This window comes from Astyanax mexicanus, chromosome 11 (genome assembly GCF_023375975.1).
Source record: "Astyanax mexicanus isolate ESR-SI-001 chromosome 11, AstMex3_surface, whole genome shotgun sequence".
Taxonomy (NCBI): Eukaryota; Metazoa; Chordata; class Actinopteri; order Characiformes; family Acestrorhamphidae; genus Astyanax; species Astyanax mexicanus.
The window spans coordinates 37,334,519-37,352,093 of NC_064418.1; the positions used below are offsets into that span (position 1 = coordinate 37,334,519).

A 17,575-nucleotide genomic window follows, 5' to 3' on the forward strand; every position below is an offset into this window, starting at 1 on the left:
AAACCAGGGTTATTCATCCAAATACTGATTTCTGAACTCTTAAAAACTTTACGATTATGAATTTATTAATTTTTTTGCATTATTTGAGGTCAGAAAGCTCTGCATCTTTTTATTATTCTTTTTATTATTTTCTTTATTATTTCTCATTTTCTTTAAATAAATGATGTAAATGACAAAATGTTATTTGGGATTTGGGAGAAATGTTGTCCGTAGTTTATAGAATAAAACAACAATGTTCATTTTAATCAAAACCTTACCTATTAATAGCAAAATCAGAGAAACTGATTTAGAAACTGAAGTGGTGTCACGTCTGGTGCTGTAGGCACTTCCTGTCCTTCCACACTGGTCTCCAACGGAGGTTGTCAGCCCAACAACTACAATACCCAGAATGCACCACCCGCTGACAACACACACACTGCTGATCACGTGACACCTCACCTGCCCCGGCCTGTTAGCCCTGAGTATTAGCCACAGTATAAAAGTACTGCTCAGACGCCCTTCGGCGCCGCGTATTGCCTAGGTTTCGTCCGACATTACAAAGCGTTATTCTCTGTGATTATTTTCTGTGTATGACCTTGCTTTTGTTTTTTGACTACCGATTTTTGCCTTTGCCTTCGTTGTGGATTTTTTCGTGTATTACCCTGGACTGTTTATCGTTTATGTTTTTCGGATCATCTTTGATACTGCCTGCCTTGTGTATGACCATTGGATTGTTTATCGTTTCTGTTTTTGGATTGCCTCTGATACTGCTTACTTCGTGTATGACCACTGGACTGCCTCACTATCCTGTTAAGCTCTCCGCTCCCAGGTATACCTTTACTGGTGTTTTGTTTATACTGCTAATCTCATTCTCTGTACCCTGTGGGTTTTTAATAAAAACCTTGACTGGTTCCGCGAGTGTCTGTATTCTGTGCCCCACCATGACAGAATACGCGGCCACACGTGAACAGACAGCGATCTCTGACCAGTTAAAAACAGGGTTGATTAGCCAGGGACAACTTCTCGGTCAGCACCAACAAACCCTCGTTGGTGTGACTCACGCTGTTACAGAGCTAGCTAGCCAGCAAGCTAATCAGCAACAACAGCTGACTAGCATCCTCGAGCACCTACAGGGATTAGCTTCGGCTAACGCTAGCTCTACTGCTAACCCTAGCCCCATGGCTAACACCAGGCCTCATAACCCCAGCGCTTCTTCCTCCGGATTTTTTGTGTGCAAACCGGAGTTTTATGACGGTGATCCGGTGAAGTGCAGCGGTTTTATTTTACAGTGCTCTGTTTACTTCAGTAACTCTCCAGTGACTACTGATCAAGCCAAGATAGGCTTTATTATCTCTCGTCTCTCCGGGAAAGCACTCGAGTGGGCCACTGCTGTATGGGATAGCATTTCGGTGGCTAGCTACACGGATTTTTTGGACACTTTCCGCTCTGTGTTTGATCACTCGCGTTACGGTCAATCTAATGGAGAGTTACTGCTCGCTCTGAAGCAAGGTCACAAGCCAGTCGCTACGTATGCTCTGGAGTTTCGGACACTAGCTGCTGGCAGTGGATGGAATGATGCAGCGCTTCTTTCAGTGTTTAAAAACGGACTCAACCCAGACATTTTAAGAGAGTTAGCTTGCCGAGATGAAGCACTCACTCTGGATCAACTCATTGCTCTCTCGATTCGCCTGGATCAGCTGCTATCTCGTCGTCCCAAGTCCAGCACCCACGTAGCTTCTGAACCCCATCCTCACGTCTCTGCCAGCGGTTTCAGTGGTTCTACATCTGCTCCGGAGTCCACACCTGAACCCATGGACATCCAGAGGTCCAGACTGTCTGCTGCCGAACGCCAACGCCGCATTCGTCTCCATCTATGTCTCTACTGTGGAGAGAAGGGTCATCACAAAGCTGAGTGTGGTTTCCTGACCCGATCCATGAGGCCTCCTGCGACGGGAAAGCGTGTGGAAAGGGTTCCACGCGCCAACGTGGTACGTAACTTGACTCCTTGTCGTGATTCTAAGAATTTCTTTTTGCCTATGATTTTAAGTTCATCCACTGGTTCTTTTCCCGTTGCAGCACTCGTCGATTCCGGATCGGAGGGAAACTTCATAAGCCTGGAATTGGTGAAAGAACACAACATCCCCACGAAGGAGCTCCGTCGCCCCATCTCTATCCACGCCGTTGATGGGAAATCGGTGCGCTCCAGACCTGTCACTCTCCAAACTGTGCCACTCTCTCTCCAAGCCAGCGCTCTCCACCACGAGGAACTGTCTCTGTTCGTGCTTCCCAGCACGGAACACCCGTTGATTTTGGGCATGCCTTGGCTCAAGACGCACAACCCTCAGATTTCATGGCCTGAAGGGGACATTACGGTTTGGTCTGATTTCTGTTTTGAACATTGTTTAGCCTTTTCTGATATAGCCTTACAGTCCACTTCAATTGAAAGCCCCGAAGTCCTAGATCCTCCCGTACTTCCCTCTGAGTATTCTGATTACCTGGAAGTATTTAGTAAGGCTAATGCTACTAAGCTGCCACCACATCGCCCCTATGACTGTGCCATAGATCTTATTGAAGGTGCCACTCTTCCTAAGGCTAGAATATATCCTCTCACTCTTGACGAAGAGAAGGCTATGGCTAATTATGTGGAGGAGGCTCTTGCACAGGGTTTCATTCGCCCGTCTAGGTCTCCTGTAGGTTCGGGCTTCTTTTTTGTTAAGAAAAAAGATGGTGGTCTCCGTCCTTGTATTGATTACCGTGGTTTAAATGATATCACCAAGAAGTTCGCTTACCCGCTCCCTCTCATCCCTAGCGCTCTCGAACAATTACGTGAGGCTAAGTACTTCACCAAGCTCGACTTACGCAGTGCCTATAATCTCATTCGCATCCGTGAGGGGGATGAATGGAAGACTGCCTTTACTACCACCAATGGGCACTATGAGTACCTGGTAATGAGTTTTGGTCTAGCTAACGCACCGGCAGTCTTCCAGTCATTCATGAATGACATTTTTCGCGACATGATCAACAAGCATGTAGTCCTTTTTATAGACGACATTCTGATCTATTCCCCAGATTTAGAGTCCCACGTTCGTCATGTCCGCTCCGTACTTAAACGTTTGCTAGACAACAATTTGTATGCTAAAGCCGAGAAGTGTGAGTTCCATCTCCAACGGGTCACATTTCTCGGCTATGTCATTAGTCCCCAGGGCGTCCTCATGGACGACACTAAAGTTTCCGCAGTCACCAATTGGCCCGTTCCTCAGTCCATAAAGGACCTCCAACGTTTTTTGGGCTTCGCTAATTTCTATCGGAGGTTCATTCGCAATTTTAGCAGTATTGCCGCTCCGCTTACTGCATTGACTAAGGGGGCCACCAAGGTACTTAATTGGTCGCCTGCAGCTGAGGCTGCTTTTGCTAGGCTTAAGTCCGCGTTTGTTTCAGCCCCTATACTCGCTCATCCCAAACCCGATTTGCCCTTCGTGGTCGAGGTTGACGCTTCTGACTCTGGGGTGGGGGCCGTGTTATCACAGCGCAGTGGTTCTCCTCCTAAACTTCATCCCATAGCCTTCTTTTCTAGAAAGATGTCTCCTGCAGAACGCAATTATGGCATAGGGGATAGGGAACTGCTAGCTGTCAAACTAGCTCTCGAGGAGTGGCGTCACTGGTTGGAGGGGTCCGCTCATCCGTTTACTGTTCTCACGGATCATAAGAACCTGGAGTACTTACGTAATGCTAAACGCCTCAACCCCCGCCAAGCACGCTGGTCACTGTTTTTCTCCAGGTTTGATTTTTCTATTTCGTTCCGACCTGGTAACCGTAACACCAAGGCGGATGCGCTGTCACGAATCTTCTGCACTCCTGACAGCGCATCTCAGTCCTCTGAGTGTGAGCGTATTCTACCTCCAGACGTTAAAATAGCAGTTATTCGCTGGGAGTTGGATGATCTGATTCAGCAGGCTGCTGAACGGTCACCTCCTCCTGAGGGTTGTCCACCTCAGAAAACTTTCGTTCCCTTACAATATCGTGATCGTCTCATTAGCTGGGCTCACTCTTCTCTCACGTCAGGCCATCCGGGTGTCACGCGCACCTTACAGTTAATTTCGGCTCGTTATTGGTGGGAAACCATGCGAGCTGACGTACACACTTTTGTAGTCTCTTGCTCGGTATGTGCTCAGTGCAAAACGCCAAAGACCCTTCCAGCCGGTAAGCTAGTTCCTCTACCCGTTCCAGAGCGACCCTGGTCTCATATCGCGGTAGACTTTGTCACGGACTTACCTGAGTCCGAAGGGTACACTACTGTTCTCACGGTGGTAGACAGGTTTTCTAGGGGGGTTAAGTTTATTCCTTTCCCTGCTCTACCTACAGCTTTACAGACAGCTCAGGCCATCTACTCTCACATTTTTAGACACTTTGGTATCCCTGAAGATATCCTTTCGGATAGAGGCCCTCAGTTCACGTCTAGAGTATGGAAAGCCTTCTTTGAACATTTAGGGGTTCATGTGAGTCTTACCTCAGGGTTCCATCCCACTAGCAATGGGCAGTGTGAGCGTGTCAATCAGGAGCTTGGTAAATTCCTCAGACTTTACTGTCACAAACATCCCTCCGACTGGTCTCAATTTCTTATATGGGCAGAAATTGCACAAAACTCCCTCACTAACTCTACCTCTGGTCTCACTCCCTTCCAGTGCATTCTGGGGTTCCAACCTCCGTTAGCTCCGTGGACAGCCGTGGCTACTGAGGTTCCGGCAGTAGACGACTGGATGAAACGGAGTGAGCAGGTGTGGGAGGAGACTCATCAGCAGGTCTCGGATGCGTTACACCAGTACAAGGAGAGGTCTGACAGACACCGAGGCAGTACCCCCCAATACCAACCCGGGGATCGGGTTTGGTTGTCTACACGGGACTTGAGGTTTGAGGGAGAGTGCAGGAAGTTGGTACCTAAATACATCGGTCCCTTTAAGGTGTTGTCTCAGGTTAACGAGGTTACCTATAAGATTGAGCTGCCAGCTCAATACCGTGTACACAACTCATTCCATGTGTCTCTTCTCAAGCCTCTTGTCCCAGGTCCGCTCGCTGAGGGTACTCCAGATGACGTTCCGCCCGCGGCAGTGGAGGGGGAGGCCTCGTCTACGTATGCGGTGAGAGAGGTACTGGATTCTCGCAGGCGTGGTGGCGTACTCCAGTATCTGATCGACTGGGAGGGCTACGGCCCCGAGGAGCGTTGCTGGGTTGCTGCCGGCGACGTGCTGGACCCTGCTATACTGGCTGAGTTTCATGCCCGTTACCCGGGCAAGCCTGCTCCCAGACCCCGTGGGCGTCCCAAGCGCTCGCTTTCCTCGTCGGTTCCGGTGCGTCGGGGTTCCCGGTCTCTCAGCCCCCGCCTGTCCGGTACCTCTGTGGCGACTCCAGTTCCTCCCGCCGGTGCTCCCTGCTCGTCGGGTGGTCGTCGTCGTGGTCGTCCTCGTTCCCGTCCGACTCCTTCGGGGGAGGGTACTGTCACGTCTGGTGCTGTAGGCACTTCCTGTCCTTCCACACTGGTCTCCAACGGAGGTTGTCAGCCCAACAACTACAATACCCAGAATGCACCACCCACTGACAACACACACACTGCTGATCACGTGACACCTCACCTGCCCCGGCCTGTTAGCCCTGAGTATTAGCCACAGTATAAAAGTACTGCTCAGACGCCCTTCGGCGCCGCGTATTGCCTAGGTTTCGTCCGACATTACAAAGCGTTATTCTCTGTGATTATTTTCTGTGTATGACCTTGCTTTTGTTTTTTGACTACCGATTTTTGCCTTTGCCTTCGTTGTGGATTTTTTCGTGTATTACCCTGGACTGTTTATCGTTTATGTTTTTCGGATCATCTTTGATACTGCCTGCCTTGTGTATGACCATTGGATTGTTTATCGTTTCTGTTTTTGGATTGCCTCTGATACTGCTTACTTCGTGTATGACCACTGGACTGCCTCACTATCCTGTTAAGCTCTCCGCTCCCAGGTATACCTTTACTGGTGTTTTGTTTATACTGCTAATCTCATTCTCTGTACCCTGTGGGTTTTTAATAAAAACCTTGACTGGTTCCGTGAGTGTCTGTATTCTGTGCCCCACCATGACAAGTGGTTTCTTTTTTTTCAGAGCTTTATCATTTTTTAAATATTGGGGCAATTGCCCATTTATTATTTCCAAACTCAAGTGTATTAAATATATCAGTTAATGCTTTTTTGTTAAATTAACCATCTCTACTGTCCAGGGAATGATTTCTACTATATATTTGGTCAGCCACAAGAGAGTTAAAAGTGAGGTAAAGATGTCGGATTTGGTCAGTGCCGGGGGATTTATACTACTCTAGCATGACATTAGGCATGGTGCCAAAAGGTTTATCTTTATCTGCCCCAGAGAGTCTTGTTCTATTGGCAATGTTACCCTGCTCTAAAGGCACTAGACAAACTGTGTGTACAGTCGCTCATCTGTGTCAGCAATGGGTGTAACTTAAATCAACTGAATATGTATTTTACAAACATTTGAATATACGAGATTTAACTTAACAGCAAAAAATCTGATCCTGTGATGTGAATTTACCCACATGATCAGATACAAGTATTAAAAATATTTTCTATGTAAGACAGTGAACGTGACAACTTTTATTATAATATAATTTGCATTATGCATTGTAATGTAATATAATACATAATGTAATGCATTATCTCAGATTAGCTAAAAGCCATTGTGAAGGCAATGCACTGCTTTTTTCTTAATTATCCTGAAATTTCCAAGGTGTTCGGGGGAGAGGCTTCAGCTCCCAGAGCTATTAAATGCCTAATGGAGGGCATAATGGAGAGCAAGAGCTTTACACTTGACAAAAATACAGATTACAACTACAAAACCGAGTTATGAGGTCTTACTGTTCTCATGCTCTCTTATCATGACGAAGAGCAAAAGCAGCCGCGGCAGGAATTTAGACGGATGAAGAGAGAGTGACATTAAAACAACAGGGAGTCAGCTGTGCTTGGTCTCTTTTGGGTGTGTGGGAGCACAGCTCTGTGAATATCTGATGTGAGGATGTCTGGAGCATCTGCTTCTGTGTGTGTGAGGGAGAGTATGTGCCTGTTTGTGAGTATATAGATATATACTTAAGAGACTTAAGAGGCACTTCATTTTCTGAATCAGTTTCTCTTATTTTGCTATTTACAGGTATATAACTAAACATTGTCGTTTTATTCTATAAACTACGGATAATATTTCTCCTAAATTCCAACTAAAAATATTGTTATTTAGAGGTATTTATTTGCAGAAAATGAAAAATTGATAATATATAAAAAAAGATGCAGAGCTTTCAGACCTCAAATAATGCAAAGAAAACAATTTCATATTCATAAAGTTTTAAGAGTTCAAAAATCTGGTAGAATAACCACAGAATCATCACAGTTTTCACGCATCTTGGCATGTTTTCCTCCACCAGTCTTACACACTGCTTTTACAATTCAGCTTGGTTTGATGGTTGTGATCATCCATCTTACTCTAGATTATATTCCAGAGGCTTTCAATTTAGTAAATTAAATAAACTCACTTACACATATATACGTCTATAGATCTGTGAATAGTTCACAAAGGCTTTTCCACAGAGACTATAACACACTCATAACCGGATGCGCTGCACAGCATGTACCTATACATCTGTCATCCGGTCCATCAACATAAGAGCAGGCAGCCTTGACCATTTATGGCCTGATAATGCTCACAGAATAGCTGCTGTATTTCAGGGTCCTTCTCTAACAACATTTGCACAAGAGCAGTGATTAAACTGTATCTATGGGTACACATGCGTATATATGTGTGTGCGCGTGTGTGTTAGTGTGTGTGCATCAATGTGAGTGCGTGTGGGTGAGTGAGTGTGTGTGTGTGTGTGTGTGTGAGAGAGAGACTCTGTGCAGCAACAACACAGCGCCTGTGCATAAGCGTAGGGTAGTGACTCATCAGTGATTGTGGAGGCGTACACCAAGTTGCAATGGGCTTGATGATGTCAGGGTTGCCATGGCAATGGAGGGCAGTGGGGGGAGGGGCTTGGTGAGGGACAGAGAAAAGAAAAGACGGAGAAAGAGGGAGAGAGGAAGACAGGGAGAGCAGGTGACAGGCAGAGAATGGCCTGTGACACACACTCGCCGCAGTCTGGTGAACTCGATATGTTATAAAATGTTCTGTCCTTTTACGCAATGCCGCACTTTCACACATCAGGCCGTTTAAAATGTACACACAGCTCGCACTCACACACAGACACACACTTGCTGTCTCCAGACAAATAAGGAACAAGCCAAGTGAAAGTTCTTGTGATGGGAATGACAGTGTAAATTATTCAGCAGTGTGTATGTGTGCTGTGTGGCTGTGTTTTTTACGTGTATGAGTGTGTGTGTGAGCGTGAGTGTACGTGAGGGCTCCTGTTGTGCCCTGGCTGGATACAGCAGACCTGAGGCAGGAAGCACCAAGCTTCTGATTAAATCATCATGAACAGGAAGTGCAGCAGCAGGACACAGAGGTTAGCGTTGGAGAGCTCCGCTAACCTCCACCAACGAGGAGTTATTTCTGACACACTCACCATCAGAGCAGAAGTGTTCTTTGGAGCACAGCGTCTTCTCGAACAGACAGCCTAGAGGTGCGAACAAGATAGTGACAGCGACAGAGAGAGAGAGAGAGAGAGAGAAAGTGAAAAAATAATTTAATTACTAAAGTCTTTCTCTATAAAATACACAATGTAAACACTCAAAAATATTTTGATAGTGACGGGTTTGATTCATGGTGATCCCCCCAGTCATTCTTAGCTGGGAGACATCCCATCTCCCCCTAAACAGGAATCGGATTGCTGTGTAGGACAGAATATGCAAATTTGGTCTTTTTTATTAAATGATTAATAGTGTTTTGGCTGTAATGGGAGGGGTTTTGGTTGTCAAATGTGTTTTGGTGAGATTTAGTGAGATTAGTTTACACTGCTACAACATGAGACTCAAATGAGTCCACCTGAATGGGTTTGAGCAATCAGATTTGTATCTATTTTAAATCAAATTTAAGTGTTTACACTTCTACTTCTAGTAGTTTTGCCTTATCCTGATAAAATACTCAAGACACTTAAAATTACCAAGTTTAAACGAGGGCCATTGTGTTGCTAGCAGCTCAATGAAAACATGTGGTGGCACTTCATGTGTAGCATGTTCTAGATTGTGTTGGGATCATTGTGTGCAATAACAAAAGTGGGGAGAAAATCTGGTCCACATAAACACATAAGCAGGCGTTCCAGATTCCCTATTCTAATGTTTGTGGACACATGAATGCATTTGGTTACTTTAGGTTGTACTCAGTGCTGACACATATCGTCGCTGTCCTATGAAAAACACTTATCTCCATTTTTGTCGATTTTCAGTTTAGTACATAATTTGAACAGACAAACTGTCTTTTACACTGTGTCAAAATTTCTTGATGAACGGACCAATAGAAACTCTTCAAAATTACCTGAAATAAACTGTTTTTACATTGACTTCCATTGAAAGTTTACAAGGTTTTTTCCCTCTCCTGTAAAGTTGCTGTTTTGGAGATAAGTGTTTTTCATTGGACAGCGACGATATGTACAAATGCACACACAGAGCTTGTGTTATCCCTGTTGAGGAAAAACAAAAAACAGAAATCATTCAAAATGGTTTGGAATAAAATATTTTCACACTCTTTAAGCTAAGAAGCATTTTACTTCTCTTGCTTTTAGCGATTCTGGTGATACAAGGTTTCTAGCGTGAAAGCACCTAAAAACACGCAAGCAATAGACAGCAGCTCTTATTTGAGTAGGGCTTTTGTACGTCTGGTTGACTGACCTCTCTCCCGTACACACACACACACTCAGCTCCGCATCAGTGGGCAGCCTGTAAACAGCCACTCCACTCAAATCTGTCTCCACCTGTTTCTCTCCGTCTGCTTCACAAGCAGGAGCAAAGCTAGAGCCCCCACAGCCTGTTAGCACCAACAAAAGCACGTTAAACTCTAATAATGAGCAGCATTTAGCCACACTGTGCCCTGAAGCAGCAGCTGACAGCCTGCCTGCTTCCAGGTGCAGAGTTGCTGTGTGGACAGCGCAAGGGCTGAAGCAACCTTGGTGCTAACGCTGGACACAGCTGAACAAATACTGACATGACTTAGGGGCTAGTCGGCTCCCCACCAACTTCCTGTCTGAATTTGTGTAAGTGTATTTGTATGGGACGTGTGTGTGTGTGTGTGTTTGTGTGTAGAAATCACCTAGGCTGGCCAGTAGCACTCCTGCCAATTGAATGGAGAAGGACAAATAGAGATAAAAAGCCACAGAGATAACACTGGACAACAGTAAAGCTTGAAGAAGCCTAAATACAGAGTTGGGCAGCCCTAACAGGCAACTGATGAAATTTAGTATTGAAGTATTTTCTACATATTTCACAGAATCGTGGCATTTGATAAAGATGTACCAAAATGAGAATTCTGTCTTGAGCCAAGAACTGAAGCCTACAAATGTTCAAGTCTGCATGCCAGTATTCTAAGCTTTATAACATTCATACACTACAGTCATATAATAAAAAAAAACAGGGCTTTCCTGTCATCAAGTTTCAGTGAGCAATGTATGGACATGCTCTTCAGATGCAAATGTTTAAAACAACACTGTCACTTTATAAACGCTAAGAGACTTTAACGCGTTACTGCTCTTCGTTTACACTTATCCTTGCTGCTATAGCAAATTTGCACTCTGGACTATGTTGCTGCTACTTTCCTACTTCCCTTTATATTTTGTATTTTACATTTTATATTTTGTGTATTAATCTTGATATCTACTTCATTCTATTTTATTTTATTCTATTTTATTTCATTTCATCTTTATATTAATCTCTTATAGAGAATACTATTGCTTTCCACCTCATGTACCACATGTGATGTGAATGACAAAGTCTCCTTGAATCTTTGAATTTTAGATTTGATCAGCATATTTTTTTTTATGGAGATTGTAAATGTTGTGTGTGTGTGCAAAACGTAACTTCTTTAAAAGGTGAGTACACCTTACAAAGCAAACATATCTGGATCCATTTTTCCCCATTACATTACACCATATTAAACACTATTATATACAGTATTGCAAACACTAAACAGACTGGTTTTTCATCTTTTTTTATAGATTTATTGACATGAACTGGACTTAAAAACAATCAAATTCACCAGCATTAGATTTTATCTAAATCAACACAGTTGTGTTACACCAGTACATGTTTTGTGTAGATGATATAAATAGTCCATAATCATGCAGACATCACTTGTTTACAGGTAAACAACAACGCAATGAAATCAAAAACCCACTTTCAGTATCACAAGCACAGGATAAAAAATCGTAATGATCGAGCAAACAGTGGTAAACTCCGACAACAACTGAGAGCTTTCCTTTTCTTTCGGCTAAACTCTCTCCAGATTCACCCCCCTCAGTGTTCTAGCTGGTTGTACTATTTACCAGCAGAGGGAACGGGCAGATGTGCTGGTGATTTCTGCCAACCCCACTGAGCATATCCTACTTGCATTATTCATAGCAAATATAAATAGGATGAGACGAGGCTTGTCAATCTCACGTCCCCACTCGCTAACAGGTGGCGATCAGAGCTGTGTGACAAAATGAGTGATTCAGGAGGAAATGGAGAGAGGGAGAGAGAGAAAGAGAGAGAGAGGGAACGAGGGCAAGAGAAAGGGAGAGAGAGGATGTTATCACATCACTGAATGTGGCGGAGACAGCCTCTGATCTGACAGCTTCCTGCTCACACTGGACACATTCTGCATGCTGATGACGGATCACAGTCATGAGCAAAAACAACCCAATAAATATAGAGGGGAAAAAATAGGTAGAAAACAATATTTATTTTCATTACTTTGAATGACAGCTAAGCCTTCACACTGTAGGCTCAGGTTTTATACTGTTAGTAACATAGGTATTGTATATGAATAAATATTTATTCACTCACAGATAAGAACGTATTATGATAGCATATAATATACAACGTTAGGTAAATGAGTTAAATAAGTGCGCAATGATAGGCTGTAATCAGTGATGGATTGGTCAGTTCATGTCAATTAAAAAGGGTTTTAAACATAACCAGCAAAGCTGCTGCCATAAATAAACACATCTAAATGCAGAAGCACATGCATACAACTTCCTCACTTTGCGCTATTCAACACTGGCACAGCGGGGTGACAGTCTAAAGTATGGATCTTAAAAGACCTGTAGCGGTTTATGACGGACACAAAGAGGGTGTGACGTGGGTCTGCAAGCACGGTGAATCACCGCTGCCCCTGAGAATAGGAGCTAACACAAAAGAAGGATGAGAGAGAGAGAGAAAGAGAGAGAGAGAGAGAGAGAGAGAGAGAGAGAGTAAGAGAGAGATGCAGGTATAGCAATCTCAAGTGTGCAAGTGGGTAGGTGGCAGCTCACATTTATTTTTTTTGTTTTTTTTTTATTATTTAAAACTTTCTTCATCTGTATTCAGCTCGTAACGCAGGAAACTGCAGCAATCAAAGACTACAGTTACCAATGGAGGTTAGAGGGAACCTTTTCTCAAAAAGCAAACACACGTCACACTGATGGTACGCAAAGCAATGAAAATAGACTGTAGTAGTTTAAACATTATTCACTGCCCTCCCTATTACTAAACTGAGCACCAATGCTGGACTAAATGACAATGGACCTGATTAAGTAACATCTAATCTAATTATCAAAACTACAGCTGGCGGTAAAGGTTACAGAGAAGCGCCAAAAGCATGTACAGGTCACACCGGTGGTCCGCAAACGATGTAGAATAAAAAAACAGACTGTATTGATACATAGACTTTTCACTACCATTTTTATGATTGAGCAGATTTAAAAAAAGAAGCACAAAAGTGACACTAAAGAGCAACATTTTTAAAGATGATGCTGAATCTAATAAAGTAAAAACCCATTATTATCTGATTAAAGGAAAATTCAAGTAAAACACCCAACTCCTTCACTCATTATCAGTGGTGACGTGTGCTGTGTGATTGCTAGGGGCAGGGCAGTGGCAACAAGCAGCCTATTTTTAATAATTAACTCGAGTAAAGGGGAGAGGTGAAGCCTCCGAGAGCAAACAGACTCTGAGTGTGGTCGCTGTCCGCGGTGCTGAACGCTTCCACCAGTTGCTCAATACAGGTGCTGGTCAACGAATTAGAATAATTTGAAATAGTGCAATCATGAAATTCTTTGAATGCATTTTTTGTGTAGAAAGCAAATCAGGTGTTCACCGCACCTGTCCTACTCGTTAGACTAATCACAGAACTCGTTACCTGGAAAAAAATTTGCTCAGCTGAGCTTTCCAAAAGGCCCATTTAGGCCATTTAACTGTGACACTGTTGTTTTATTGAATTAGAATAATGGAGAAACCGTTTCATTGAATTAGAATAATTTTTATTAGAATTACAATCATCACTTTCTCAGTATTTTGTGGCTGCCCCCTTGGCTTGTATGACTGCCTGAAGTCTCCGCAGCATCGATTTGACCAGCTTGTCGCAAGTTTCCGCACTCACAGCTTCCCAGGCAGTGGCGATGTTCTGCTTCAGTTGGTCCAGCGTAGTAGGCTTTCTGTCGCAAATTTTCCGCTTGACGATGGCCCAAAGGTTTTCAATGACATTGAGGTCAGGCGAGTTGGCCGGCCATGCCAAAACTTCAAGCTGTTTTTTAGTGAACCAATCTTTGGTCGACTTTGCCGCATGAGCCAGTGCAAGATCCTGTTGAAATATGAAGTCTTCTTCGCCGAACTGTTCCTCAACAGTCGGAATCAGGAACGTTTCCAGAACATCTTGATATACGGCAGCATTGACAGTCTTCTTGAGGAAGCAGAGTTTCCCTACACCTCGAGCGGACATGCATCCCCAGATCATAACGCTCTGGGGAAACTTGACGGATCTTTTCACGGACTCGTGGTTGTAGGTTTCGCCACCACGACGCCAGACACGAGGACCTTGGTCACCGAAGGAGATGCAGAAGCGTGATTAGTCACTGAAGACCACTTTCTGCCAGTCTTCAGCAGTCCACTCGCCGTGTTCTTTGGCCCACTTCAGCCGTTTCTCCATTTGTTTCTTGTTCAGCATCGGTTTTACTGCTGCAACGCGAGATTTGAAGCCGAGTTCGCGCAGACGACGGTAAGTGGTTGATCTGGAGACGTCAGCGCCGGTCTGCTTGTTCCACAAGTCGGTGAGCTCGGAAGTGGACTTGAACTGGTTGCTGACTGCGATCTTTCTCAGCTGCTTGTTGTCGCGAGCAGAAGTTTTTCGGACGCCGGAACAGTTGGTGCGCTTTCTGCAGTTTTTCTTGAGAGCTTTGCAGACGGAAGACTGGCTGATGCCGAGCTGCTCAGCAATTTTAGTTTGGGTCAAGCCTTGTTGGCGAAGGGCTTGAATTTGAGCCACTATTCCGGTTGAGAGGTCGCGCTGCTTACCCATGATTGATTTTACAACTTAGAAATTCTACTCAACCCTGACTTTATACTGCACAGTGAACACTCTTCACAGAAAACAAAAATTCGAGCATTTATTCTAATTCAATGAAACGGTTTCTCCATTATTCTAATTCAATAAAACAACAGTGTCACAGTTAAATGGCCTAAATGGGCCTTTTGGAAAGCTCAGCTGAGCAAATTTTTTTCCAGGTAACGAGTTCTGTGATTAGTCTAATGAGTAGGACAGGTGCGGTGAACACCTGATTTGCTTTCTGCACAAAAAATGCATTCAAAGAATTTCATGAATGCACTATTTCAAATTATTCTAATTCGTTGACCAGCACCTGTATGGTCACGTCCGCCACAGACCCGGGGTTTGGTTTGTTTTGGAGACCACGTTCAGCTCAGCAGGGGGGCTTCTGAATTCTTCTGCTTCTTAATAACTAATAAACTGCTGCAGTCTGGCCAATCTGAACCAGTGATTTAACACTAAAGGCTGCATTTTTTCTTATTTTCTAGACAAAGCTTTAAAGCAGCTTTACATTATAAAAAAAAACTCAAAATGCACCTCAGTCATGAGCTCAGACTCTCCTTCTATTAGGTTTGTGCCACCGTTTTAAACCAGAATCCCCAAACTGTGGGAAAAATGGATCTAATATTTCCTCACTGCTGGAAAAAAATTCTAAACTCAAGACCAGCTTTTGCTGGTAGCTTAGAATGGCCTAAAATGGTCTTTAATGATCAAGGTGTTTAAATGAAAGATGATCATCCAGGTGAAAACGTACCCAATACAGGTTAACTAGATGTCTAATCAGCTTTTGAGCAGCATAGTGTTACAGTATTGAAGGTAATTGTGATTTTGTGCATGATGCTTGGTCATGGTGAACAACCAGTTTCATCTTATTGGTAATGCAGGTCAGCAGCCACCTTGGTATTGTTGGTCATCTAGCCTAATCTTTTTTTATTTAACTGATCATGCTGGTTGACCATCTTGGTCTTGCTGGCTAAACTGGTCCGGATGAACTTGTTCATACTGGTAGTTTTCTAGCTTGGTCAGGTTGACGATAATGATTGTGGACCAACTAAACCATCAAACTCAAATGAAAACATAGCCTACACTATGCTGGTCAAATTATTCTAAGCTGATCCACGAGCTTAATCAGCACGATCACATTAAACACCATGACCATGTTGTTGTTTTATTTGTTTATTTTTTCAGCAGGGTAGAAACCTCCAACTGTGGAAAACATGGTCCTGATGTTTCCTGCACTTTCCCCTCCCCAGCAGCACACAGGTTTGTCGGTGTGTTACAGACAGGCGTTACCTGAGCCAACAAACCCACCCGCTGCCCTGAGAGCACGACTGCGGCCAAAACTAACGACTACGTGTCTTTGGAGCCGTGACGAGCGAGGGCGCACGAGCCCACTGCTACCCCCTTTGCGCATCTCCACTACCCCCCTCTACTCACCGTATTTGCCCGCCATCCCGAGCTGGTAGAGTAGGGTCATGCCCAGCACGGCTCTCCACAGTCGTGAATGCATCGTGGCGACGAGTGGCGAGGCTGAACAGGAGGACGGTCACCCGTCCCCACCACGGCGACGGTGTCACGAGCTAAATCCACATCTCTGTACTCCCGGTTCCTCCTCCCCCGCGGCGCACAGGTGATGGAGAGAGCTGAGAGCGGAGCGGGGCTTGGAAACCGAGGAGAGAGGCAGGCAAGACGAAAACACACACTCCAACACACACACACACACACACACACACGGAGGCGTTGACGACTGGAGGCTCGTGTCTGGCGCCACCTAGAGTCCGCTGCCTGCCCACTTTACGCACTAGTGACGTCATAGCGGGAGCCCGAGGGTCCACTGAGGAGGTTCACGGAGGACCACTGCTGTCCTCCTGATGCTGCTGACATGATGCTGGGAAAGAGGAAATACTTACAAGGGAGACTAAAAAAACAACAACAACAAAACAAAACAGGAAAAATGTGCAATTCATTTTAAATGTAGGAAAAATCCAAATGCCTTTAGACTCATAAGGTCATAATCCATATAATTTATTCATATAATTTTTCTAAAATAAAATAGGAAAACATTTGGAATTGTTATATTGGCCAAAAAAAAAGTCACTATCTGGATTTAAAGTGGTAGTCCGTGTTATTTTGTTTCTAAACTGAAAGCAGAAGCATTTCTGAGTGGAGAAGGGATACAATATTGTGATTAATGGTGCCAGTGTGCTGGAACGACCATCCCTGCTAAGCCTTATTTATTAATTCTAAAAACTGTGGTGTCGGGTCGCTTTTCGCGGAAGTTCTTCTTGCCACGCCACATGTCTTTACGGGCTTACGTCACATGTACAGCCCCTGAAAGAGCATCCGACTCCGTTTTACTGAACGGTTGTGGCTGGTGGAGCAATTGAGAGTTCAGAAGAAGAAACTCAGAGCTCAGTAGCTCATTTACTTAATAAAAAAACAAAGTGTGTAGTTGAAGTGAAGTTTCAGCTGACCACCTGAATATACCTGAATATAAACCAAGTTATTTTTTTTTGACCAGGCAGTGTAGGAAAGGACAGTAAAAACATCCTCACTGTAGAAAACTAAGGATGAGTCTCATATCCCAACACATCACACCACACCAACAAGTGTCTGTGGGCAAGATTTACTTTTCTTTTTACATGTTTTTAAAACATCCTATTACATGCTTCCTCTTTTATACATTCATGTTTTTAATGCATCTTCTTTTTTTGTTATTAAATTGTATTGTGTGTTAATGTAAAAAAATTACCTGCATTATTCTTGTGTTTGTATGCATGCTTGGTTAGATGCATTGTACTTTCCCCTGTATTTGCCTGTGTTGTTAAGCGCTTTGGGACAAAACTGAAATTTTTTTTAATTTTCCCAGTAATAAAACAGACAGCATCAACACCTTCTCTGCAGCAGACTAGGGATCAGTCTCACATCCCGAAACATCACACCACACCAAGAGGAGTGAGCAAGATTGCTTATGCTGCATTTCTTAGAATAGTCCAATTTTATTATAATTCCCAGTAATAGAAATAGAGCGTAATGGTTTGTGTAAAGTAGTGGGTAATGACACCACCCCTGTGGCACATAA

At 44.0% G+C, this 17,575-nt stretch overlaps 1 protein-coding gene across 1 annotated transcript in view; it reads right to left on the bottom strand.

Annotated features, from left to right (window-relative positions):
• The window catches only part of ptprna (protein tyrosine phosphatase receptor type Na), a 45,234-nt gene extending 29,015 nt beyond the window's left edge, over nt 1–16,219 (bottom strand). The window contains exons 1-2 of the mRNA XM_007259934.4: nt 15,931–16,219; nt 8,570–8,620 (exon numbers count right to left, since the gene is read on the bottom strand). Of these exons, the coding sequence (XP_007259996.2) occupies nt 8,570–8,620; nt 15,931–16,003 (124 nt within the window). The 5' untranslated portion in view covers nt 16,004–16,219. The remainder of the gene's footprint in view (nt 1–8,569; nt 8,621–15,930) is intronic.
• Nucleotides 16,220–17,575: the final 1,356 nt, after the last annotated feature.